This window comes from Anolis sagrei, chromosome 3, assembly GCF_037176765.1.
Source record: "Anolis sagrei isolate rAnoSag1 chromosome 3, rAnoSag1.mat, whole genome shotgun sequence".
In the NCBI taxonomy this organism is placed as follows: domain Eukaryota; kingdom Metazoa; phylum Chordata; class Lepidosauria; order Squamata; family Dactyloidae; genus Anolis; species Anolis sagrei.
In genome coordinates this window covers 222,378,280-222,406,135 of record NC_090023.1, presented here as the reverse complement: position 1 = coordinate 222,406,135, position 27,856 = coordinate 222,378,280, and the positions used below count along the sequence as shown (strand labels likewise).

General features: G+C 40.1%; 1 protein-coding gene across 1 annotated transcript; it reads left to right on the top strand.

The window, feature by feature from the left end:
* PCCB (propionyl-CoA carboxylase subunit beta) lies at nucleotides 1-27,856 on the top strand. The gene is made up of 15 exons (XM_060768054.2): nucleotides 1-201; nucleotides 5,080-5,199; nucleotides 6,581-6,649; nucleotides 13,303-13,359; nucleotides 14,114-14,227; nucleotides 15,261-15,371; nucleotides 16,680-16,788; nucleotides 18,708-18,828; nucleotides 19,401-19,482; nucleotides 20,633-20,756; nucleotides 22,446-22,553; nucleotides 23,858-23,958; nucleotides 25,658-25,756; nucleotides 25,912-26,005; nucleotides 27,441-27,856. Exons 1-15 carry the CDS (start codon nucleotides 28-30, stop codon nucleotides 27,560-27,562), a joined length of 1,605 nt encoding a protein of 534 aa, XP_060624037.1. The 5' UTR covers nucleotides 1-27; the 3' UTR covers nucleotides 27,563-27,856.

Genomic DNA, 27,856 nt, shown 5'->3' with positions numbered 1-27,856 from the left:
TTAGCCCAACTAGTCAGTCAGTCTGTCATGGCGGCTGTGCGGCTGCTTCTCGCCTCCTGGCGCCCGGCGTCGAGGCTTTGCCGGCCCTTCAGCACCAGCTCCTCGCCCCGCGCCCTCACGGTCCCTGAGCGCATCGAGGAGAAGCGCCGAGCGGCCTTGCTGGGCGGGGGAAAGGCCCGCATAGAGGCCCAGCACCGCCGGGTGCGTGAGGGGACTCTCCACGGCCTTGAGAAGGGGAGGGAGGGAATGAGGGAGGGCCATAGAATAGCCTTCTGTGCCAAAGAGTGCTGGTGCCTCCCACCAGACTGCAGAGCCCAGGATTCCATTGCATTAGGATGGCAGTTAAAGCTGTGTCAAACAGCAGCATACAGTTTGGGCAAACTTGGGCCCTCTAGGTGTTGTGGACTTCAACTCCCAGCATTCCTAACAGCCTCAGGACTCTTCTCTTTCCCCCTCAGCCGCGGCTGAGGTGGAAAGAGAAGAGTCCTGAGGCTGTTAGGAATGCTGGGAGTTGAAGTCCACAACACCTAGAGGGCCCAAGTTTGCCCAGGCCTTACATATATTCACACTTCACACTTGGTGGATTCCTTGACCATGTCTGAAACTTTTCCTAGGCTCCTTCCACACATCCATGTATAAAATCCTCATTGAACTGGATTATATGGAAGTGTGGACTCAGATAATCCAATACTGTAGATCAGGGGTCCTCAAACTGTGGCCTGGCGGCTGAATACGGCCCTCCAAGGTCATTTACCCAGCCCTCGCTCAGGGTCAACCTAAGTCTGAAATGACTTGAAAGCACACAACAATCCTATCTCATCAGCCAAAAGCAGGCCCATACTTTCCATTGAAATACTAATAAGTTTATATTTATTAAAATTGTTCTTCATTTTAATTATTGTATTGTTTTTAGGTGCTTTTTGCACTACAAAAAAGATATGTGCAGTGTGCATTGGAATTCATTTATGTTTTTTTTTCCTTCAAATTATAATCCGGCCCTCCAACAGTTTGAGGGATTGTGACCTGGCCCTCTGTTTAAAAACTTTGAGGACCTCTGCTGTAGATTATCTGCTTTGATATTCTGTGTGGAAAGGCCCTTAAGAGACAACTTGGTTATGGGGAAATTATATCCTTCGTTGACAGAATTAGACATCTATTCCCTACTCTGTTTTGTTTCCCCTTAAGTGGACAGTTTTGGGAGTATTTCAGATTTTGGGATTTAGGATAGGGGATCTCCATTCTGTACTAGAAATGAAGACAACCACTCCCCTGTTAGGGCAGCTCCATTGGTTGCATGTCTGCTTCCAGGTTAAAGACAAAGTGGTGGTTATTACCTTTAAAGCTGTAAATGGCTCGGGTCCAGGCTATTTGATTAATCGCATCTCCCCTGATACACCCAACTCGGACACTGTGGTCATCGGAGGAGGCCCTCATCTCGGTCCCACCCCGTCTCAAGCATGACTTCTCCTAGATCCCCCTCCCCACCTCTGGAACTCATTCCCTAAGAAAATTAAGAGTGCCCCACCCCTCCTCACTTTCAAAAAACAACTGAAAACATACTTCTGCTCATTGGCTTATGAAGAGCAGGAGGATTAGATAATGATACTATTACTATGTTGTTGTTCATTCGTTCAGTCGTCTCCGACTCTTCGTGACCTCATGGACCAGCCCACGCCAGAGCTTCCTGTCGGCCGTCACCACCCCCAGCTCCTTCAAGGTCAGTCCAGTCACTTCGAGGATGCCATCCATCCATCTTGCCCTTGGTCAGCCCCTCTTCCTTTTACCTTCTACTTTCCCCAGCATAATTGTCTTCTCTAGGCTTTGCTGTCTCCTCATGATGTGGCCAAAGTACTTCAACTTTGTCTCTAGTATCCTTCCCTCCAATGAGCAGTCGGGTTTTATTTCCTGGAGGATGGACTGGTTGGATCTTCTCGCAGTCCAAGGCACTCTCAGAACTTTCCTCCAACACCACAGTTCAAAAGCATCTATCTTCCTTCGCTCAGCCTTCCCTAAGGTCCAGCTCTCACATCCGTAGGTTACTACAGGGAATACCATGGCTTTGACTAGGCGGATCTTTGTTGCCAGTGTGATGTCTCTACTCTTTACTATTTTATCGAGATTGGACATTGCTCTCCTCCCAAGAAGTAAGCGTCTTCTGATTTCCTGGCCACAGTCTGCATCTGCAGTAATCTTTGCACCTAGAAATACAAAGTCTGTCACGGCCTCCACATTTTCTCCCTCTATTTTCCAGTTGTCAATCATTCTTGTTGCCATAATCTTGGTTTTTTTTATGTTTAGCTGCAACCCAGCTTTTGCGCTTTCTTCTTTCACCTTGATTAGAAGGCTCCTCAGCTCCTCCTCGCTTTTGGCCATCAGAGTGGTGTCATCTGCATATCTGAGGTTGTTAATGTTTCTTCCAGCAATTTTCACCCCAGCTTTACATTCATCAAGCCCCGCACATCACATGATGTGTTCTGCATACAAGTTAAAAAGGTTGGGTGAGAGTATGCAGCCTTGCCGTACGCCTTTCCCAATCTTGAAGCAGTCTGTTGTTCTGTGGTCAGTTCTTACTGTTGCTACTTGGACCTTGTACAGATTCCTCAGGAGAGAGACAAGGTGGCTTGGTATGCCCATCCCACCAAGAACTTGCCACAATTTATTATGATCCACACAGTCAAAGGCTTTAGAATAGTCAATGAAGCAGAAGTAGATGTTTTTCTGAAACTCCCTGCCTTTCTCCATTATCCAGCGGATATTGGCAATCTGGTCTCTCGTTCCTCTGCCTTTTCTAAACCCAGCTTGAACATCTGGCAACTCTCGCTCCATGTATTGCTGGAGTCTTCCTTGCAGGATCTTGAGCATTACTTTACTGGCATGAGAAATAAGGGCCACTGTACGGAAGTTTGAGCAGTCTTTCGCATTTCCCTTTTTTGGTATGGGGATATAAGTTGATTTTTTCCAGTCTGATGGCCATTCTTGTGTTTTCCATATTTGCTGGCATATGACATGCATCACCTTGATAGCATCATCTTTTAAGATTTTAAACAGTTCAGCTGGGATCCCGTCGTCTCCTGCTGCCTTGTTGTTAGCAATGCTTCTTAAGGCCCATTCAGCCTCACTCCTCAGGATGTCTGGTTCTAATTCATTCACCACACCGTCAAAACTATCCTCGATATTATTATTGAGGTGCTCAAGCTCCAGCGCCACGACAAGGCGGTGATCTTTTGCTGGAGACTGTTACTATACCTCTGATTAATATTTGTCATCCATATTCGGGCCCTGTTTACCTTGCTAGCCTAGTTAACATCTTTGGCAATAATCAAGGAATTCAATCTGTTCTGGCCAATTGAGGCGCCTGTTTGATGCTTTGTTCTATGTTGATATAACTTATTTGATCTTAATTTTAGATGTTAAGTTATATTTTTAATACGTTGGGTTATTATTTGTTGCTATTATGTATGTATTGGTTTTTGTATTCAGGCATTGAATGTTTGCCTTTTTGTGATTGGAATCTCCCCATAGTACCTTTGGGGAGATAGGGCGGAATATAAATAAAATTTTATTATTATTTATATTTTACTGACACAAAAACATAGAATGCCACAGCAAACGAGATATATATGCTGGATTTTGTATCACAAAATCACAAGTCAAACACTTCCCAAGCGTCTAGGACTGTGCGATGTATTATTATTATTATTATTATTATTATTATTATTATCATCATGACCTTTCACAGGAAACCCGTATTAAGTTGCTATGACTATATGTGCCTTGCATTAGTTTGTTTAGCAAATCTGCAAAAGTAGAGAAATTACAAAACCTGGACTGCAATTTGTAATATCCATCCTTATAGAAATTGCATTCTTTACATTTCTGGGTTTTATTTGGATAGAGCACATCATATGGCATATATTCTGTATCTCAAAAGCTAGAGCAGGTGGCAGGAAATTTGTGCCGTGTTTGGAATCAGCACATCAAATATACCCAGGAACAGGGCTAAGATTTCAGACACCAAACTGTAATCATTCTTTTACAAAACCAAGTCATTTAAGGATTAGATGGTTAACTATTCTCAGACTTCCTAGTTGTGTTTTTTTCTTTAAGATTATCCATAAACTTCTAAGTTGGATCTGCTGAAATTCAGTGGTTCTCAACCTGTGGGTCCCCAGATGTTTAACAACTCCCAGAAATCGCAGCCAGTTTACCAGTTGTTAGGATTTCTGGGAGTTGAAGGCCAAAATATCTGGGGACCCTCAGGTTGAAAACTATTAGATGTAGTAAAAGTACATTTCTACTTGCTCCACCTGTCAGAGAAATGCAAATTACTAAACTCTGCTTTTGTTGTGTTTAATCTACATGCAACTAGATTGCTGAACATTTATTATGTCCTATTAATTACAATAGGAAGATTTGAATTCTAGTCTCAACTGAGCTATGAAATTCACTGATCATGGACTTGTTACTAAGCAACCTTAGGTCAGTCTCTCAAGGCTATTGAGAGAATAAAGTGGAGAGATGAAGAGTTATGTAAACCCTCTTCGGCTCTCAAGTACAAAGAAAGGATATAAATGTAACTACTAGATTAATACATCAATCCGTTGCCGGTGCAATTAGAAATATATTCATCTTACAGTGGAGATAATCCTTTCCCCCTTGATAGTCCCCTCTTCAACTAGAGTTCTTTACATGTCAGTGATTTTGCTTTTCCACATGCGCAGTTTTCCATGTTTGAAATGAGAAATATAAAAAGAAAAAGCAATAAATTTCAAGGAACATGATGATGACATAGGACAACAATTTATAAAAGAGAAGGGTAAGATAGTGAGAATATTAAGGAAATAGCAGAAATAGGGAGCAAATTAGTGCCTGCATAAAATTTTAAATTGGAATTATTTTCAATATATACTGTATTTCTTTCTAAGATTATATTATTTTCCGTTGGTACTGAAATTAGTGGGCATCTTACAATTGATGGCACCTTAGAATCAAAGAAATGCATTATTTCTAACAATGTGTAATTCCAATTTAATGTAAAGGACTCAAGTTTACCTTGTTAATGCTATTCCTTCTCTTCAGGGTAAGCTCACAGCCAGGGAGCGTGTTCTTCTCTTACTGGATCCTGACAGTTTCGTAGAGTATGACATGTTTGTGGAACACAGATGTTCAGATTTTGGGATGGAGGATGACAAAAACAAGGTACCTGATTTTACTTCTTTATTTTACTTACAGTCTTGTGTACTTCCATTATTGAGAAACATGTTGTTTCATCTACAGCATCTGGGATGACCATTGGTATGCTCTAACAGAATGGATTGTCTCTGTTTTTCCATATGCATAAGCCTGTGTTACATATAAAATTGCTAAGTTTAAGAATATATAATTGAAAGTCTACATTCATGTCTTTCTGATTTCTGTGCGTGGTTACAAAAACCAGATAGTGAATAAATCTGACAGGAAGAGAATCAACTAAATTGAAATGTGGAGCTAGGAGGAGAACTCTACAGATTCCATGGACTTTGAAAAACACAAATGGGTCCTAGAGCAAATCAAGACTAAACTCTTCTTAAAGGCCAAAATAACTAAATTGAGGCTCTATATCATGGGTTAAATGATTCATTGTACAAAATAATAATGCTTGGTAAAGGAGAAAGTAGTACGAAAAAAGGAAGTATTATTGAGTGATTGATTTAGTCAACAACAACATTTTATTATGGTCCAGAGATCTTTATTGTACTGCAGGGTCTAAATCCTATGGATTTGGTCAAAGAAGCCATAGCCCTGGGTTTCAAGACCTAAGCAAGACTGTTAATAGTGTGGTTTCTTGGAAGTTTCTCATTCACCGTGTCATCATAAATTGAAGTTAACGTAATGGCAAGCAGCAGTGGCAAGCCTCACTTTTTTTGTCCCAGGTTATTTTTATGTAGTAAACAGAATTGAAGGAGGCTCTTGGATATGTTTTCCTTTTTCTGTGGATGATAATATTTCTTTCTGATCTGATAATTTCATAAGTGCATATAAAGAATTGTTGAAGGATCTAATTGGAAATGTAAAGACCCAGAGTTTCAGATTAGCAAATACAGGCAGTCCACAAGTTTCGAACAAGATAGGTGCTGTAGGTTTGTTCTTAAATTGAATTTGTATGTAAATCTAAACATTTTAAAGTGTATCTCAAGCCAAATATGTATAATTTTTAGCTTTGGATAGCATAGGCAATAGTTAATACGTGGTGTTTGTTTTGCTGTCTGTGCCCCTGTTCAGAAGATTTCACATCACTTTCTGTCCCTGTGATAATTGGATTTTGAAAAATTGGCTAATTGTGGAAGCAACAATTGGTTATAAAGCTTCAATGTGGACACCTTTTCCCCATTACAACTCTTATAGGAGTGAATTTCCCATCTCATAGGTATATTTCTCTCACTTCTTGTTGTTTCACCCTCATTTTTAACTATGAATAATTTGTAAGTCGGATGTTTGTAACTTGGGGACTGCCTGTATTTGATTGGTTTATTCTGAAAGTGATTTCATAATGTTAAAATGTTGGTATCCTTAATTGTGCATTCTTTGTTTTTTGTTGCAGTATCCTGGAGACAGTGTGGTAACTGGTCAGGGTAGAATTAATGGTAGACTGGCATATGTCTTCAGTCAGGTATTGCTTTTCATCGATTAAATTATAGAACTTTATTTCCTTATTAGCACCTTCATACTTTTTAAAATTTTGTTTTTACTTCAAAGTGCATGTATTGTACCTGTTAACTGAATTCTTATTTTGTCAAAATGACAATTGTCGGGCATATTTTTGACAGGCATGAGAAATACTTGGTTTTAAAAATTATATACAATATGAAGATTTATGGTGTTCAAACTAGATAGATGTACTTTTTGGCTACATCTGCATATTTATCTACTTGATTTTGAAATGTATGAGTTAAAATGGCTGTTTTGTCATAGCTAAAGATAACTCAGTAATATGCTTATTATTTTTTAATGTTATTGGTATTCAGAATTGCACCTGCTGTACTAGTATGAGTAATAACTCTTCATATCATTCACTGAAAATGTTCTGAATATTTATCTGAAATATTGTAAGAGAGCATGAAGGACAGGAGCATTTTATAATGGTAACAAAAGCATGAAATAAGTGAATCTGGCATCATAAAGAAATACATCTGACCTTCAGTGAGCAATGAACATATTGACCTTTCCATCTAGCTCTTTCCTCTTTTTTAAAAAAAACTGGTTTTCTGATAGTTTCTATATTTACTGTTGTATAATTGTATAAATATTAATAATTTTATTATTTACATTGTGTTGTGATGTTTGCTGACTTCCTTTGTATAGAAAAGCATGATGACCACCTTGAAAAATACGCAAACACTAAAGCATATTATTTCTATAATACCAAGTTAGCAGAACTGCAATTTCCATTTAATTGTGGATTGATGTCATGTTTTCTTTAGTATAAGAAATAGATGCATTTGATGTTGCTGTGAACAAGTGTATAATGAAGCATGTTTTGATCTCTGTAGTTTTTCTTAGGCCCCCTATACACTGTCAATAAAAATCCAGATTATCGGTTTTGAACTGGATTACATAACAGTGTAGACTCATATAATCCAGCTCAAAGCAGATAATGTAGATTATCTGCTTTGTTAATCTGGATAATATGGCAGTGTAGAAGGGGCTTTAGTGTCTTGGGTCTTGGATGAGGTATTTTTAATGGCCTCAAGAATATTGTTCTGTTCTCATACTTTATGGGTTGCTTTGCATGAAAAAGTGTAATTTGCTGGGGTGCCTTTTTGCTTGTCCATGGCCCCTTCCACACAGCTGAATAAAATCCCACAATTTCTGCTTTGAACTGTGTGCTGTCGCACGCTGGGCCTGTGCATTAAACCGTACACAGGACATAAATTCTCTGTGCCCAACGGGACGCCGGGGCTGCCTCAGAATAAAGGCCCTTAGATTCCCCCAAACAGAGTCTTTAGAATGCTTAAAGTAAGTCCAACAAAGTTCTTTTATTAAGGAACAAACAGGTATTGTAGAGCTTTAAAGTATCAGTTCTCTCAAACTTGTCTGCAGGGAACAGGCACTGTCTTCTTAACTATAATTAACTAAAGGGGAAATCCTAGCTTCTAATCTGGGCAGTCTGTACTTGCCTCTGTTGACGTGGAGCCCCTGCACCCGGTACCAACTGCGTCTGGCTTCCGCGAGCGACCCTTGTCTCAACAGAGTTTTGTAGACCTCCAGGGAAAAAGAAGGAGTTCAGGTTGCTGTGATGGCCGGCTGGAGTCCCTCAGCCAAGCTGTGGCTGTATGTCTCCTGGCCAAGCCGTAGGGCTGTATAACCCCGGCCAAGCTGTAAAAGACGAAGCTTTTCTACAGGAGCCACTTCGTTCTATGTCCTGTGTGAAAGGCTTCTCTGTGAGAACTAACTCAAAATGGCTTTTTTCCCTCCAAGACTCAACAAGGGGCGGGATCAGGGAACCTAACTATAACTGGCAGGTGGCTTACCCTATAAATGCAAATTATAACAGGAAACCCCCTGCTGCAAAATCCCAAGCATGGGATTGCACACAAACATTTAAACACAGCAAATACATCTGGAGCTCCTGGAACAGCTGTTCCAGAACACTCCTGGCCTAGATTTCTCAATGATGAGAAATCTACACTATAATAAACGGTAAATCTAATTTGGCAATGAACAATTATCCTTTCAATAACAACACAACATCACAAATAGGTCTGTGCAACACAGAAACATTGCCATTTTGGCACACTCTTAGTTTCACCTTCCTTACCAATCCATACATTTCCACCCACCCCCCATGTGAGACGCATGCAGTACATTAAACAACCATGAAACCTTTTCTGTACTCAAATACCTATTGACACTGGGTCCTATCTGGGGGCACTTTAAACTTAGGGATGGTGGCATCAGATGGAGCAGTCTCGGCCCTGGCCATAACAAAACCTAAAGTGCAAGAACTAGAGCCCTTTTGTCTGGCATAAGCCACAGCTGAGATAGCTTTCTCTGAAGCATCGCAAAAGACATGGAGTTCAGTGTGTGAGCCTTGGAAAGGGCTCCTGGCCGTGAATTGGCGTGGGATGCTCAGCTGGTGTAAATCTTGAGCCTGACCGATTTGCTGTTTGGTCTTGTGATCACGCTGTAACTTGCGTCTCAAAGACTGCAGTCTTTTATCTGCTACCTGTCTGTTGGGAGGCAGGGTAGGCCGGTCTGCTTTGAAGGGCAAAGGGGCGATCCAATTCCCTTCCTCACTGAGAGTCACCTTGGAGTTCATGATGTTCAGGAACTCTTGTTCATCTCGGGACAGCGCTGTGTTCTCGTCGTCCTGGGATACATCGCAGATGGATGAAACCTCAGATGAAACTCCTTGGCAGCAAACAGAAATGTGGCTGAGGCAACTTTGCATGAGGGTGACTCTGCCACAATTGAGGGTGTTGGGCTGATCTGGACACAGAGAAGACGGAGGATGCATTCTGTCGACACATACAGGTCCCTGTATGGTCCATCCGAATGGAGTCTTCTGTGCCAAAGGTGCACCAGGAGGACCTCTCTTCTCAGCTCGGATGCTCACCAAGCTGGGGCAGTTGGATCCAATGAGCAGGACTATGTCAATGCCCGGCTCAAAGGGTGGAATGAGGTCCTGTAGTCCTTTCAGGTGAGGATGCGCTTGCATCATCTCTCTGGTAGCAATCTGGTCCTTATTGCGTGGGATGGACGCACACTCAATAAGGTCAGGCAACTCAAAACGAATGTCTTTGCCACATGGCGAAATGATAAATCCAGATGCAACGCGGCCCTGTCTTTGTTGTTTGCCTGTACAAGTAGAAATACAATAGTCAATAGTCTTTGCCTGCCTCTTAAAGATTTTGAAGAAGTCAGGGGTGGCCAGGGAACCGTCGCTTTGGTTGTCAAGGGCCACGTACATTTTCTTCTTCATCCAAGGCTTGCTGGCAGGAAAAACCTCTGCCAAACAAATGGGGTGGCAAATCCTAGTCTTTTTTGGGCTGCCGCAAAGCTGTGTGCAGGCCACAGAGGGTGCCTCAATGCTCGATGAAGGTCCAGCTGAATCTCCTGGAGAAGCTTTTGGGGAGCGTGGACTTGTGGCTCCACTCTTGAGGGCACGAAATCCTTGTCATGCATAGCTGAGCAATGCCTTTCGGATTGGCACACCTCGCACTTCACCTTTTCTTCGCATGACTTTGACTGGAGGGGGGTAAAAGTGAAGTTCTTCTGAAATGTAGAAGGTCCATTCCAAGGAACACCTGTGGCCTCAGGAATGGGCGAAACTCTGATTTCTGGGCTGGGCTTTGTTGCCTGAGTTGGCGGCTGTGGGCTCCTGGCCCTGAATTGCTCGACCAGCCTGCGTGGCGTGATGTCGCTGTCCGCATGCACCAGCTTGCCGTCTTGGAAACCAACGTGGGCTGGCAGAAGAGGTGTGGTTGGAGGTGTTGGCAAACGGTTGACATTTTCTTGAGACAATTCTCCTTGCAGCGCCTTTGCCAAGATGTTGGCACGGACCCTTTTCTGCGCTGCCTCCTGCTGGATGCGCGACAACTTTAGCTTCGCCTCTAACTCGGCTTGCGCCTGCTTCTGCTTTGTCTCTAACTCTAGTTGAGCCCGCTCGAAGTTCAGGCCTAGGTCTGCCGCTGCAGCCTCAGCTTCTGCTTCTAGGATTTTTTCTCGCAGTTTGAGACGCCTTGTTTCTCTGTTGTAAAAGGCCGCCATAGATGAGGAGCTGTTTCTGGAGACAGACGATCCTGATGCGGAGCCATGTCTGCTGCTATGCCTCTTGCTGGTGTGGCTGTGCTTGCTTTGGCCAGAAACACCTCCCTGACTGCTCTGTACACTTAAAGCCTTTGGGGAATGCTTAAGCGGCTCTGGGATCACGCTGCCAACGGGCAAAGCTTGACCATCTTTGTCCCTTCTGGGGGAGGGATCAAAGTAGGCTGCATGAAAACTGTGGGATCTTAAATCATAAGGCTTGTCCTCAGATTTTGGGGAACCTGAGATGTTAGCCATGACAACAAATTGCCCAAACAGTATAGAAATGCAATCACAATAACAAATAATGTCAGTGTAGTAATAATCCAGTCAATAGAGCAGTGCAATATGTCAATGCAATTACAAAGCAGTCAGTGTAAGAATGCAGATATAACAGATAAAACAAGCAATATATCAAAGCAATAATGCGCACACACAAATGGCTTATCACTTTAAAGCAATGCAGTTAGGACAGAGCAAGCAATTCAATCAATGCAGTTGCAAACACACTCAAAACCTTATAACTTTAAAGCAGAGAATAAACACAGCAGATGCAATAATTCAGATGCACATTGAACTCTTGCTGAAAGGCTGCAAAAAGCCAAAGGCGATTGCAAAAAACCCTTTCCAGGAATCTGGAAGCCAAGCACCAAAGGCTTCTGCAGAGCTGAGCTTCAAAAAGGGCGGGAAAAGCTTGCTCCTGCTGGAAACTGTAGCAGGACCTAGCAGAGCTTGCTATGTAGATACTTTAGAAAGGACGAGAAGAATGTTGCAATTCCATGCAGACCTGCTGTGCAAAAGCTGGAGGAGAAATGTAGCAACTTGCAAACTGAGTAGATCTTCAAAATGGTGGGATGAGAGCTGAAGCAAAGAAGGAGGCTGCCAGCCCCTCCCTTCTGGTCTTCCAAAATGGCCGAAAATGAAGAGACGCAGACAGATGGGCTCCTCTTCAAGATGGCCGAAACTCCTCAGACACACAGATGGATGGATCCAGGTAATGAAGACTTGAAACGGCTTGTACAGGCTTCTTAAACACTGTTCTGTAGCTGTAAAGTCTTTTTCTCTATTCCCGGGTGGCAGAAGCCACCAGCTTTGTCTTTTACTGTGCTGTCGCACGCTGGGCCTGTGCATTAAACCGTACACAGGACATAAATTCTCTGTGCCCAACGGGACACCGGGGCTGCCTCAGAATAAAGGCCCTTAGATTCCCCCAAACAGAGTCTTTAGAATGCTTAAAGTAAGTCCAACAAAGTTCTTTTATTAAGGAACAAACAGGTATTGTAGAGCTTTAAAGTATCAGTTCTCTCAAACTTGTCCGCAGGGAACAGGCACTGTCTTCTTAACTATAATTAACTAAAGGGGAAATCCTAGCTTCTAATCTGGGCAGTCTGTACTTGCCTCTGTTGACGTGGAGCCCCTGCACCCGGTACCAACTGCGTCTGGCTTCCGCGAGCGACCCTTGTCTCAACAGAGTTTTGTAGACCTCCAGGGAAAAAGAAGGAGTTCAGGTTGCTGTGATGGCCGGCTGGAGTCCCTCAGCCAAGCTGTGGCTGTATGTCTCCTGGCCAAGCCGTAGGGCTGTATAACCCCGGCCAAGCTGTAAAAGACGAAGCTTTTCTACAGGAGCCACTTCGTTCTATGTCCTGTGTGAAAGGCTTCTCTGTGAGAACTAACTCAAAATGGCTTTTTTCCCTCCAAAACTCAACAAGGGGCGGGATCAGGGAACCTAACTATAACTGGCAGGTGGCTTACCCTATAAATGCAAATTATAACAGGAAACCCCCTGCTGCAAAATCCCAAGCATGGGATTGCACACAAACATTTAAACACAGCAAATACATCTGGAGCTCCTGGAACAGCTGTTCCAGAACAAACTGCAATATATGACAGGGTGGATAACCCAATTCAAAGCAAATATTGTGGGGTTTTCTATCTTGATATTCTGGGTTATATGGCTGTGTGTAAGGGTCCTGTATTGCTTATGCTTGAGGATCTTGCATTGCTGGATAAGGATGCAGATGGTGTTCCAGAGTCATCCATGGAAGTCATGGATTGTTCAGCTGCAGTATATCTGCCTGTATATTTGTATGACCAGATGCAAAAGAAGAGTATTTCAGGAGATTTAGCCTGTCATGCAAGTTGAAATCCCTTCTTTAGCCCAGCTACTAAAGATGCAGAAGCCTTCTTTTCTTTCTTTCTGTAGCATCTGGCTACTGCATTTTCAGTAAACACCGAGGTGGAATGGAGGACACGTCTCTGAGCTCTATTTCAGACCCTATCCGCATGGATAACTCTGTTCTATAACGTCATAGTATTAACTGCATAGCTAGTTTTTATTTTCTATCCTGAAGACTTTTCAAGAATATTGAATGAAGTGTGGAACATAGCATCTGTTTTATACAATCTTTAAAAAAAAATCTGTTAAGATTAGAGTTGGTCTCTGAGCTAATGCTGAACCCAGTATGTACATTTAGTGTTTTAAATTATATCTGTCTTCAATATTACATTTTTTTTTAGGATTTCACTGTCTTTGGGGGCAGTTTATCTGGTGCACATGCTCAAAAGATCTGCAAGGTGAGCCTTGTAAAAGATTATAAGTTCAGTGTTTTCCATTTAGGTGTACCCTGCAGAATACAAAGACGAAGCATTTTTCATATAGTTTAAAGTATATCTTTGCTGTGTGGAAATTCCCTGCATCCTGTCTTCTAAAAGTAATGTGGCTATATTTTCAAAATGATTTAATCCTTCCTAAATCTCAGAAAATCTCATCCTACTCAGTTCATGCGATCACATTTTAGCAAATCAATCAAACTAATCAGTAGGTTTTTTGGTTCTATAAATCTTAATCCTATTGTTTATCTAACGTCACTGAATTCCCTCTTTCCAAACACACATATTTCAGAATGATTTTATGTCACTGAATTCCCTCTTTCCAAGCACACACTTCAAGAATGATTTTATGTCTGTCTTGGCAGTAGCCAAGAAGTTGATACAATAAAAAGCAGTGAGAGTATAATAGAATGGAAATATAAATTCTATAATAGTAAGTGAATAATAAATATGGTTTACCATTGGTTACAGGTATGCTTCGATTTGTTACACTATACAGTTTCTGTGTAGTTAGTAGCAGTTTAAGACACTCCAAAACTAATGAAAAGAGCATAAACGAGCAGAGTTAATTCAATATGCAGGTGGAATAATAGTACTGCTGCCACATGGGACACTGTGGTGGACCAGCAAGTAATTTATCTGTAAAGACTATAATTGGAATCAGAATTTTATCTTGGAACCATCATGACTGGGGGTAATAATAGCTTCTGTTCTTCAGATCATGGATCAGGCGGCAATGGTTGGTGCTCCTGTGATTGGATTGAATGATTCAGGAGGAGCCCGCATCCAAGAAGGCGTAGAGTCACTGGCTGGCTATGCTGATATTTTTTTGGTAAGGATTCCTTTCATTAAGAAATGTCATTAAAATTAAATAAGCTAGGAACCAATTCAGAAATTCTGAAGAAACAGTGACAGTATGAGCAACATAAAGACTTCTTTTCTTGCTTTTTCCAGGTCTTAGGCCAATTAAAGTTGAGAGGCACAGTTGTTTTGATGTAGGAAAAATGTACCTCTGATCTCTCTTTTCATCCTTCCACACATTATGTTTTAGATTCTCCTGCTGTAAATAACAGGGGAAACGGCCTTTTGAAATAAATCAGTGCTTTCAGAAGCTATTTATTTTTCAAGGGTTGCTGCTTAGACACAATGATACCTATTGAAATCTCCATTCTTCTTGTATGTAGACCTGCAGCACCAGATTAATCTGCTGTATACTGCATTGCACGTCAATTATCTTGTTTTAGACCTCTCCTTGTCCTGCAGCAAGCTTATGAAGTTATTATTACTGCACACACTTCAGCCCCAGAAAGGGGGAGAAGTTTAATGGAACCTTTTATAACAGTGGTTCTTAGCCTTTGGAGATCCAGATGCTTTGGTCTTTGGCTTTAAGAATTGTGCCATTAGCCATATTGTCCAGGACTTCTAGGAGTTGAAGTCCAAAACATCTGGAATATATATCGTCTTTTTTTCTTAGTGTGGATGGCCAGATAGTGGCTGCAACCATTCTTTCAGTGCAAGAAGAAAGTCTGGAATAAAACCAGACTGAAAAAGCTCTGTGATGTCCTTACGCTTCATTTCCTTTTTTGTGTTTTTGATGCCCAGAATGTAAAAGTATCTGATTTGGCAAAGAAAATGCTGGGAATTCAGGATCCAGCTTATTAGCTAAGCCAAAAACATGTGACAAATCTGTTTTTCTTTTTGTAGGAATCTACTGCTTTATATTATATTATTTTATAGGTAATTATTATAAAACTTAACACAGGATTAGTTAGGTGGAAAGTTTTACAAATATAATGATAGTGGAAACTTGCTAGAAGGCATTACTAAATATTTATTTAAAGATTGAAACTTCTTTCCTCCTGCAGAGAAATGTTTTGTGTTCTGGAGTAGTGCCACAAATCTCTCTTATCATGGGCCCCTGCGCAGGAGGTGCCGTCTATTCTCCTGCTTTGACTGATTTCACATTTATGGTTAAGGTAAGGATATAGCATGCTGCCTTGACTGCAATCCTAAATGTTTAGTAGGGCGTACGCCTCATTGAATATAGTAAAATCACTGTGAGTCATCTTGTTTGAGATTGTGTTGCTAAGATTTAAAAGAAAACCATGACCTGAATGTTTAATGGGAGAGCAATGATTGTGGGATCAGGAGGCAGGGAAAGGTATCTCTATTTTCTCTTCCTCTCTCCTCACCTGCTGAAGTCAAGTTAAAGATTTAATTCTCATTCTTCATAATGCAAAAGTGATTTTTTTTCAGGTTCTGATCTCCTAAGCTGGCTTTTAAAAAATTTACTCTTTCAGTTGTGCTTTACTCTGAGATAAGTAAATAAACTTTTTGTTTCAGGGTTGAGTCCTATTGGGAATACTTGTTTCAGGATGTTTTTCACCTACAGTGGCTAATTTGGGAAGCATTTATATTTCTGTTGCTTGAAAGCAAGCATGTGCAAACCACATTGTAGCCCCTCCAAGATGTGGGCTCCCCTGGAATTGTTGGGGGTGGAGGAGGGGGGAGGTCAGTCAAAAGTGTTATAAAATTAGTGCAAATCAGGACTGGCTTTTAAAATGCTTTCTGATCTGATATTTTTGACTGATTTCAGCCCCAAATTAAGTGGTACACCTGTGGCCGGGGTGAAAATTGCCCCCTACTGGAGCTCTCTGCTCTTGCTTTAAATCTTTTGCTGCATGCAGGTTGCATTTCCTCATGGTTAGTCTCACTGACAGACATCTGTATATACAGACACTATTCATATGCATGTACACATAAATACATATATGAGGTGGCTGATGGAGTACATTTAGTTTGAGGATGAGATGAGGGAGATGTGGTATGATAGCCAGCTTCAAGGGCTATTATATAGAAGATGGAACAGTATTTATTTCTGCTTCTCCACAGGTTTATCCCAAAACAATGGGTTAAAATTATGTCATGTTTTAAAGCAATTATTAGTAAACATTTCCTGATAGTAAGAGGTGCTTGAAAGTGGAACAGACTGCCTTGCATGAGTTCTCCTTATCGAAAGGTATTAAACAGTTTGAGTGACTGTGTTTCAGATGTACTTTAGTTGCCTTGTCAAACATAAAGAGGTACAATTCCAACAACAAGATGTTGATCAATGGGAGTGAATACCTAAGCATGGTGATTTTAGTTAAATGCATTTATGATTTAAGTCAGCATGAGTTAGAAATAGAGCTCTATGCTTTTCAAATTGCCATTTTGCAAACTCCTAAGGGGTGGGAAATACAGTATTGGAACTTATACCTCATGCTTTCATTTTCCCTCTCTAGGATACATCTTATCTGTTTATTACAGGCCCTGATGTTGTCAAATCTGTTACCAATGAAGATGTTACTCAGGAGCAACTTGGTGGTGCAAAAACACACAGTGCAGTATCAGGTGGGAAATTGCTAAAGTATATTCTTTATACAGTAGAGCATCGCTTATCCAACCTTCGTTCATCCAGTGTTCTGTATTATCTAACACAGTCTGCCTTTCACCTGGATCCACAGCTGTTTCAATACATTGCGATGTTTTGGTGTTAAATTTGTAAATACAGTAATTACTACATAACGTTACCGTGTATTGAACTGGTTTTTCTGAAGATTTGTTTTGGTGCTTAATTTGTAAAATCATAATGTAATTTGACATTCAGTAGGCTTTTCCTTGGAGCCCCCGGTGGCGCAGTGGGTTAAAGCACTGAGTTGCTGAGCTTGTTGATCGAAAGGTCGCAGGTTCGATTCCGGGGAGCGGCGTGAGCTTCCGCTGTCAGCCCTAGCTTCTGCCATATCTTCTGCCAACCTAGCAGTTCAAAAACATGCAGATGTGAGTAGATTAATAGGTACCGCTCCGGCGGGAAGGTAACGTTGCTCCATGCAGTCATGCCGGCCACATGACCTTGGAGGTGTCTATGGACAACGCTGGCTCTTCGGCTTAGAAATGGAGATGAGCACCACACCCCAGAGTCAGACATGACTGGACTTAATGTCAGGGGACTACCTTTACCTTTACCTAGGCTTTTCCTTAATCCCTCCTTATTAGTTTGTGAATGAGATAGTGAGACGATAGTGAATGGCTTCTGTAGTAATTGTTTATTAACTGTGTAATGTGTAGGCTGTTAATTGTTTTTATACTTAGCATTGAATTCTTGCTGTTGTTTGTTGTACACCGCTGTGAGTCGCCTTCGGGCTGAGAACAGCGGTATATAAGTAAGGTAAATAAATAAATAAATTATTATCCAACGTTCTGCTGGCCCATTTATGTTGGATAAGCGAGACTCTACTGTAATTTCATTCTAAGTTTTTAGGAAAGCAACATGATTCGGATTGTAGTCTGTTGTTGTGTGCCTTCAGTTTGTTTCCAAGTTATGGCAACCCTAAATTAACCCCACTACAGGGTTTTCCTGGCAGGATTTGTTCAGAGGGGGGTTGCCTTTGTCTGTATCTCAATCTTAGCGTGTGTGACTTGCCCAGTGTCACCCAGTGGGTTTCAGTGGCTAAGCAGGGATTTGAACTCTACTCTCCAGATCCATAAACCAATGTTTTAAATCAGTATGATTTTTCAAGGATTGTCCTATTTGATTGGACCAAAGATTCATTTAAACTAGGAATTCTAACTCCAACAGCAGTCAGCTTGATACTCCTGGGAAAGTTATGAAGGTCACTGTGAAGGCAATGGTTCATTCTCATTGCCTTTCTAAAAATACATATTTAGAGTTTCATTATCTCTGTATGGATAGTCCACTTATGTCTCATAGCTGATATATATTGAAAGGAATATCTTCTGTTGCTACATATAGTGATAACCATTCCATAAATAAATACATACTTTGTAATTTATAAATAAAAGAATACTGTGCACTCACGTATGTTGTCTGTATTTGCACAGTATGATAATCCAGGATTCTTGGTAAATAATAATGATAATAATAATAATAATAATAATAACTTTATTATACCCAGCCACCATCTCCCCAACGGGGACTTGGAGCTGCTTACATGGGGCCAAGCCTGAACAACAAACTACAATATAACAGTACAAATAGCATTAAAATAAACAACATAACATTAAAATGTAAAACATAAAAACATAGAAAACAATATACACAGAACGTAGGAACCAAACATAATGACAGAGAGCGGGCTGCATGAACATAAATCTTGCAAACCTTCAATGTCATGGACAAAATGGCACTGAAAGTTAAGGTGTCACTTACTCTACTTGTCGGATGCTTGTGGGCTTTCTTGGGGGTGGGGTCCTCATTGAATGTTTCATGTACTCCTTGCAGATTAATGTTTGTTTCTGGTGTTTCCTCATAGGGGTTGCACACAATGCTTTTGAGAATGATGTAGATGCTTTGCTCAATCTCCGAGTATTTTTTAATTACTTACCTCTTAGTAATAAAGATCCAGCTCCTGTCAGAGAATGCCATGACCCTAGGTAAGTAGTTTTTTTTCCTTTTAAAACAAATTATAAATCTTCAGAGAATTGAAATGAGTTTTATATATAGTTCATCCCTTTGCATAGTTAAGATTTCTTAGAAGTCTATCACTGAAGAGGTCAGTCTTTTCAACTGAAAATTTCTAAGTAGCTTAGTTATTCCTAGTTTGTGATTCAAGTTTCTTAGGGTCTTCGTCCTGATATTTCAGGTACTACAGGTTTGAAGAATAAAAAATCAAAATTGTCCTTTTATAATTGTGGAATTGTGTCATGTGGTTGGCAATCAGTTAATGGATCACGACGTTCTGTTTCTCTTTCATTGTTCTCTCTTGTTGGTATTGATTAGTTCTTTGGTTGTTTTTCTGACAGAATAAGGGAGCATGCTGCTATTTTGATATTTCCTTGGTGTGTGAGAAAATGAAAGCAGCTGGCTAAAAAGGAATTGAATCTGAAAATTTGGAATATTAAACATTAAAAATTATTTCCTTCAGCTCTCCTGTAGACTGAATTTGCATTAGGTTCATGCCTCACAGGAGTAATTTTTTTATTTCTTTTGATTCTTTTTTTTAAAGCAACCGCTTGGTACCTGAGTTGGATACTATTGTTCCAATGGAATCAACTAAAGCTTATGATATGGTGGATATTATACATGCGGTAAGCTTTCTGCACCACTGCATAATATTGGCCAGACTCCTGTATGGAATTTATGTATACATAAAAACAGTTAATAAGTTGCTAGGCAGTGAATCCTGGACCAACCTCCCCTATCCCTACTTCTTGAGGAGCAGCTGCTGCAATTGACAGGAGTCTGGTCACTTGTCACTTGGGAAGCAGCCTAGTGTGGTGGAAGAACTGTTAGGCATTTGGGGAAATCTGCAAGGGTGAGATGTGTATAAGTTCTTGCCCTTAATTGTTTTCATGATCTTTTATGACATAAAGTAACTTAAATATTATACACTATGTGCACAGTATATGAGTCAGTGATTGGGATTCAGCTATCATAGGCAAAGTGCTGAATGGTAGGCAAGATAATTTTCTGCTCAATTGTTGCTTAATTTTGATGGCACAATGGCAGAAATAAGTGGTTTCTTGAAGATAAAATGTACATTGTGTGCACAGACTTTGTTTTAAAGTAGAACTGGAGGTGTGGGGGTACAGTTCTGCCTTAAAACACTCCATACTCTTTGTGCACCTTGTGCCGTTTTAATGCACCTGCATCTATGAAATCCAGTGCAATGAGTTCTTGGGTTGATGCCAGAGAACGAGCAGAGTTATGTGGGTTATGTTATGCCCTCTCCTTGACTAAATATGAGCTAAACATTCCTCCCTCCAATCATTTTTCTGTCCAAAAATTGTCACAGCTTTGACCCAGTAACCTCACAGTAGAGCATGCAGTGCTCTGCTCATCTTTCCTCCTGCCCTGATTTGCCACATTGTCAGAGATTAAAAGAAAAACAAATGTAGGTTGTCTCATCAAGCTGAGTATAAAATGTTCCTGAAAAGAATAAAACAGATGAAGACTACAGCTGGACAAAGTAAATTGTTTAGGAGTAAGAAAAGCAAAACAGCCTCTCAGGAATTTAAACGTATAAATTGTTAAGTCTTGAAATCCGTGCAGAGAGGAATGCAAGAATTGTTGTTATAACCACCACCATGTAACCATCCCCTCTCAATGAGACTTAAGAGCAGTATAGTGAAAAGGATTTTTAACCCTGTTTTTGCTGTCTTATAATCTGAGTTGTCTGTATAAAGACTAGGTTTTGTCACCCTGCTGCAGTAAAGTGTTTGTGTCCAATTTATGCAGATTGTTGATGAGAGAGAATTCTTTGAGATTATGCCTTCCTATGCCAGAAACATTGTAATTGGGTTTGCCAGAATGAATGGAAGAACGGTTGGAATAGTTGGCAATCAGCCCAAAGTAGCCTCAGGTGAGAGAGTTGTTGCAGCAGCTTGAAAACCTTTATGTCTGAGAAAGGAGGTTGAAGTATTTCTTTTTTCATTTATTCATGTGTTATAAGCTCACTGTTCAAGTAGATAAAGGCTTGCTTTCAAAGATTTGTTTCTCTCTGAAGATGGATCTTTGGGATACCAAATATAAAACCAAAGCAAGAGAAGCCTGTAGGAGTGGAGTTGGCATTCAATAAATGCTGTAAATTAGGTACAGAGATGTGGCCCTAAGGCAGTGGTTCTCAATCTGTGGGTCCTCGGATGTTTTGGCCTTCAACTCCCAAAAATCCCTACAGCTGGTAAACTGGCTGGGATTTCTGGGAATTGTAGGCCAAAACATCCGAGGACCCACAGGTTGAGAACCACTGCCCTAAGGGTTCTGTTTATGAGAACTTTGACCAGGAAAAATCCTCATGAAATTATGCTTCTTCCATGGCAAAATCATTAGTGTGTTTAAATGTAAGCACAGGCAGATGGCACAGCTTTCACATATTTTGCATCCCTCAATCTCCCCATGCAATGCGTTAATGCCAGCTATTTCTTCCTCTCCTGTTAGTCTTGCCAGACAACTTTACATTGGTAGCAAGGTATTTGAAATTTACGTAGATAATGTTTCATGCTGATTACAATGGCTAGTTGAAGATGCTATAATATATATTAAGGCTAGGGTTTGGCACATTTCTTATCATGTCTCTTAATAGCCATGGTGTCAACATAAGCCATTCTCCTCTAATGTGATTTGTATTTTAAGAGTTGTCTCTGACAACATACTGTTGAAATTTTCTGTTCATGGAAGAAGGTAAATTTCAAGGAAAATACTATCAGTGGTTCATCACTGTCAAGAGTATCCTCACTCTTCATTGGTTAAATGGGCTAAGATTGATGAGAATTTCAGTCTGGAAACCCCCGGGGAGCCAGATGCTCTCCATCCCCTTTTTACTTCATATAAAGCCAGAGAAGGGAAACCTGCAGTCCCAGTATTTAGAAGTTCTGCCTGAGCTCCAGCCTTTTTTTGCAGTTGAAAGATTGGAATTCACAGGGTATCTACCTTTCTAGATGTATTTCCCTTTACCTGTTGCTTTTTGAAATGGGACAGAATGAAACCTACTCCTGACTAAGGCATATGCAGATCGGATGAGGTTTCACTTACAGTGGACCTTGATATTTGCTGGAGTTTGGTTTCAGGATGCGCTGTGGATACCAAAATCTCTGGATGCTCAAGTTCCATTATATACAGTGGCATGGTAAAATAGTGTCTCCTTTATAAAACCAGAAAGTAAAGGTTTGCTTTTGGGATTTAAAAAATATATATTTTCAAGTTGTGAATGGTTGAATCTGTAGGTTTAGAGGGCCAACTGTTACATATTGTCCTTAACTGGGAACAGAAGAGTTGATGATGGTATCCAGAACAAGACCATTTCCCATAATACCATAAGATTCCCTCCACCCTGCATTCTCCAATAAAGGCTTTAGCTACCTCTGTATGAAGTGTAAACAATTTAAAAGATTTTAAAGTTTCTTTTCAAATCAGGCATTTTAACATTTTAACTCTTGTCGTTGTGGTGTACTAATGTTGAAGAGAAGTGGTATGTTGACTTTGAATGAAATGCTTGAGCATCGGACCATATTGTAACATCATTACCTACCTTTTTGTTTTTAAAACAAATTAGGCTGCTTGGATATAAACTCTTCTGTGAAGGGAGCCCGATTTGTTCGTTTCTGTGATGCTTTCAACATACCTCTGATAACATTTGTAGATGTGCCTGGATTTTTACCAGGTATGTTCTTTGCCGTTTTCTTTTATTGGCAGTGATGGAAGTTGAGAGGATATTCATTCTTTCCTCTCCAATCTGGAATTGAAAGTTGTCAAAAAGAACCAGTTACAGGTAAGCATAAATTCCATGTGAGAGGGAGCTGTTTCTTTGCGGAGCATCCTTTCTGTTGTACTTGTAGAACACGTTGCAGTACTTCCTTCTCTGATAATGTGGTTGGGCATTTATACAAAGTTCATTTAATTCTTCTTGTTCCTTTAGTAATTGTTTAAAAACTACTTAAAAATCACTAAGAGAGGAGATGAACATTTGTCTTCCAACCTAATTACTGTAGCTTACATTTTGTAATCCAACAATTAATTTGCAAATATGATAAATGTGGAAGTATTCTTTTTAAATTGCACATGTCTATGGAGGCTGGACATGGAATTCTATTTTTCCTTTATAGCGTTAGCCTCCTAGTGTAACTGAGCACCATGTTCTGATCTTTAATTCCATTAATTACAAAAATAGAAACTGTGTCTCTTCTAGGGGTGGACATCACAGCTGCAATTCTATTAGCTAGGTTAACTAGGAAGCGATAATGCAACCATTGGAGATGTAATGATAGCTGAGGCAGAGACAGATTGAAACTATCTCTTTCTGGAGAGAAAAGGAACTTTCCTACTGTAATTCAATGAAAAAGCTAAAAAGCCAGCTTCCTTTTCTTACAGAAATGCCTTTTGTTGTCATGCATTCCTCCAACTACCACAACTCACAGCAGGAATTACTTATAACATAGTAGCAAGCAGATACAACAGTGAGCATCAACATTCAAAAGCAGTGGAGATGTCTCCTTTTCCATTGTGCCAGGTGTGGCCATTTGTGATCCTGTGAATGCTAGGTTACATTTTCCACATATTCTAACCAGCACTGCTGATGGTAAAAGGTGATGGGAATTGTAGCTTAATACATGGAATGTCAGAAGTGGACCACACTTTTGTTAGGCAATTGTCTAAAGTGATAAATTAGTGCTCTATTTTGGAGAGCAGATTTATTGCAACATATAATTAAAAGCATAGTCTGTGGATAGATTTTTCCATTATTCATCAAACCAAGAATTAACACACAGATGTTAACATTACAGCCTAGCTGCAGTTGGTTGACCTACATGTTGTATTTTGATGCAATCATGCATTCCACCTGTCCTCTTGTTACTGTAATGACATCTGAGGCCTCCAACTGTGATCATAATTAGCACTGGGGATATGGTTTCTTATCATGAGGATCATTACCAGAGGCACTAAAATTCTTGTTTTATTGATTTCCAGGGACAGCTCAGGAATACGGTGGGATTATACGTCACGGTGCAAAACTGCTCTTTGCTTTTGCAGAAGCCACTGTGCCAAAAATCACTATCATTACAAGGAAGGTGAAGTAAACTGTATTTCATAGCTACTACCTCTCCTGCATTATTGATAATGTGTAAAAGAGACATGCCCTATTTTTAACCCAACTGCCTAATCAGCACAAGTGTTTCCAAGCTCCCTCTGTTCTTGATTTTTCTGTCTTTGCATAATTACTCCGGGGCTCTTTTTACATTCTCTGCTTCTTTGCAGCTATTTGATTATCTAGATACCTCATGGGCAAAGCCTGTTCTTTAAAAATGCTGTCTTCAGTCACGAGACTTTAAAGTTTAATCTTGTGTCAATCTAAAGACTACACATACTTTCTACATTTAACAAATCGCAAACTTCTGTACCATATATTTCTATTTAGAATTCTAGGAAGCAGACCAAGACTTTAAAAAAAAGATCCACATATTTAAATGCGTAACTTGTGAATGAGGGGAACACAGCTCTGTAGGCCCCGAAAACTTTAGGGATTAACTATGTTCTAGCTATATTTATATTATTAATGGCAATGTTTGATATGTGATATAAAAATTAATATATTTTAAAAAGGACAGGATTTGTGAGCCAGGGAAAATGTTTTATGATTATGGCTTATATGGGAAGCAAGGTCTTGGTTCTAGCATGATCTAGCTTTTCGTCTAGTAACTGATTTTAGTGCTTGTCCTTAAGGAAAGATCAAACTGGGAGCAAATAGTCTGTGTATATAAAGATATAACATGTACATGGAAATCTTGGTTTATTGTGTGAAAGGAGTATTCTTATGTGCATTACTATATTGTTTAGGGAAACTGTAGTGAGACGAGTCATTGTCGATGGAGAGTGTTCAGCATAAGAATATTCGGATTTTGGCTAATTCACATTATCAGTATTGAATAAGTTCTCAAAGAGGCTAAAGGAGAACAGTCTTCTCCGGAGTCCCTTCGGGGGGAGAGAGAGCAAGTTATAAAGTTTATTATTAATCTTTCATACTATACATTATTTACAATAGAAATGCAGAGGTTGTCTCCTTAGGGGCTCTGAGGTTCCCTGTTCTTCCTTCCCCCTCCAAGCTTTCCCTCCTCTTTCCTACTTCTATCCCTCCCCTCCCTTGTCCCCAAAGCCTTTTTTCCTGGTCTTCCTCATCTATTGTTATTGCTTATTACTATTATTATACAGGCTGGGTGGCCCTTTGTTGAAGGTGCTTTTATTGTGCTTTTTCTGCATGGCAGAACAGACTTGAACTCGATGGCCTCTGCAGCTACTACTCTGCAGTACTACTACTACTACTACTATTATTACAGAGGCTGGATGACAATCTGTTGGGGGTGCTTTGTGCTTTTGCTGCATGGCAAAAGGGGGTTGGACTGGATGGCTCCTTAGGTCTTCCACTGAAATACTGTTGTTTATGTTTGCTAAAATGGTTCATTTAAAATATTGGATTGTTCTCCCCCCCCCCCTTTTTTTTTTTTGCACTAGAAACGAGATATATGCAGTGTGCATAGGAATTCGTTATTTTTAAAAATTAGTTCACACAAACACTCTCTATCCATCTGCCACTGGCCCAACCTGTCTGTCAAATTTTGAAACACAATGCTTCAAAAAGTTTACCCATGTCTGATATAACATTTTTTGGGGCTCCACAATAAACTTTGCTTCAAAAAGGGCTCTGCAGCTGAAAAAGTTTGAGAACCCCACTTCTAGAGAATAACCTGACATTTACTGTATTTCTTTTTCTAGGCTTACGGTGGAGCGTATGATGTGATGAGTTCTAAGCATCTGAGAGGAGATGCAAATTATGCCTGGCCAACAGCAGAAGTAGCGGTGATGGGAGCCAAGGTAATTACAGGCAGCATGTACTTTGGTCTTCTGACAATCACCACTGCATTGGTTGTTTTTTCACATTGTTTCTTGTTTCACTCTGTTTGTAAGCGTTTAAAACCACAGATGGAAAGATGAATTCTAGTAAATCTGCTCTTTTGTGCTCTTCCTAGGGAGCTGTTCAGATAATTTTCAGAGGAAAAGGGGCACATGCAGAGGCAGAGTATGTGGAAAAGTTTGCAAACCCTTTCCCTGCAGCAACCCGAGGTATAGTGACTTTGAGAATTTATATTACTAAAACCCTTTGTAATGCAATTACAGGCAGTATTACAGTTGGTGGGGAAATCCTGACTAGCAGTCTTTTAAATAGTCATCTTTTCCCTCTTTCTTCATCCCACTCTTGACACCTTTTCCATCTGTCCTTATCTACTGATGCCCACCACCTGCTGTGCATTTTGGCTTAGTTCATTTTTCCCTGTTTGGTATGAAAATAGAACACAATGGAATGATTTCCTCTATGGAAAGACAGGTGTCAACAAAGGATTTCCCTCCTTCTTTACAGTTTATTTCCCTCATTTCTGGAACATACCGTAGTTTGTTCAGGTCTTTCTCCCAGGATACTTCACTCATTTTTCATTCAGTGTTATTTTATTTATATTTTATCTTTCCTTGAGTATAGGACCCAAGGCAGCTTCATTTCAAAACACCTAGTTTTTAGTTTCTTGAAACGTATAGTAGTCTCGCTTAGAATACAGAACTCATTCAACGTTCTGCATTATCCAACACAGTCTGCTTCAGTTGTTTCAGTACACTGTGATGTTTTGGTTCTAAATTTGTAAATACAGTACTGTCGATTTGTTGTGAAACATGATGTTTTGGTGCTTAATTTGCAAATCATAACATAATTTAACATTTAATAGGGGTTTCCTTAATCCCTCCTTATTATCCAACATTTTCACCTATCCAATGTTCTGCCAGCCTGTTTATGTTGGATAAGTGAGACTACTGTATCTGCAAAAATTCCTCTTCTTTTTTTCTCCACGTTCCCTTTTATAATTAAATCTTTTAGGCTTGTTGACCGAAATAAAGGCTACTGAATAAAATCTTTTTGTTTACTTGAAGCTTTGCAGTGTATTGCTTCCTTCTCCCTTCTGTCCATGGTTCTTTTAGGAAGCATCCAGCAATATGCACTTTGCCCATTCCTGCAATATTGACTTTTTGGGACTGCAAACCCTCCCAGCCAGCATGGTCAATGATAGACATGCTGGGAATTGTAGCCTGTAACATCTGGGGGACCAAGTAGTTTTGTTCATTCCTGCACTACTGGCTGACCTTGCTGAGTTTTTCCCATTTTTCTATCTGTAGCCCCCAAGGATGGATTTGAGGCAAAAGATGTTCTGGAACTGCCTTACAAAAAGCATACTAATTGCTACCCCTAGTTTGTAAGGGTTTCATTTACTTTTTTTCATTGAATATCCCCTTCAGTGAATTTGGAATGTTATCATGACTTTCATGAATAAGATCTATCTCACTTTAGGTTTAAGCTATATAAAAGCATATGACTTTGTGGAGGTCCATCAGCCCTTTTACACCCATCAGCCCCTTTGAAAAGCTAATATGGGTAAGTTAGGGTTGATTCTTAGCATGGATGTTGTTGCACAACAGTGAAAGTAGATTACCGTGTTCAAAATCTGTTCAACAGGTTTCGTTGATGACATTATTCAACCTTCGTCTACTCGACTTCGTATTTGCCGTGATTTAGAAGTGTTGGCCAGTAAAAAACAGTCCAACCCCTGGAAGAAGCATGCCAACATTCCACTTTGAATTTGAAATTACTTTAATGGAGAGGATGAATGCAATACATGGGAAATCAGGGGACTCCAGGTGTGCCTATTGATTCAAATTGTTTGAAACACATGGAAATTTAGGTGGAGTCCAATAAGACTACAGCCCTTTCAAAGAAATCAATGTCATCTTTATGTATAAATTGTAAAATCGTCAATTGTCGAATCTTGTAAATAATAAACACAAAATAATTCAGAAATGGAAAATCTGAACACCATTAACAGAAATCATAGACCACATGGAAATAAAATATTTACATTCCTTTCAATAAAA

What these genes read in the sequence shown, in the direction of transcription:
- PCCB (XM_060768054.2), top strand. Translation starts at nt 28, where the DNA reads ATGGCGGCTGTGCGGCTGCTTCTCGCCTCCTGGCGCCCGGCGTCGAGG. An exon ending in GCTATGCTGATATTTTTTTG is followed by an intron (nt 14,228 to 15,260) that starts GTAAGGATTCCT and finishes TTCCTCCTGCAG; the next exon opens with AGAAATGTTTTGTGTTCTGG. An exon ending in TCACTATCATTACAAGGAAG is followed by an intron (nt 23,959 to 25,657) that starts GTGAAGTAAACT and finishes TTCTTTTTCTAG; the next exon opens with GCTTACGGTGGAGCGTATGA.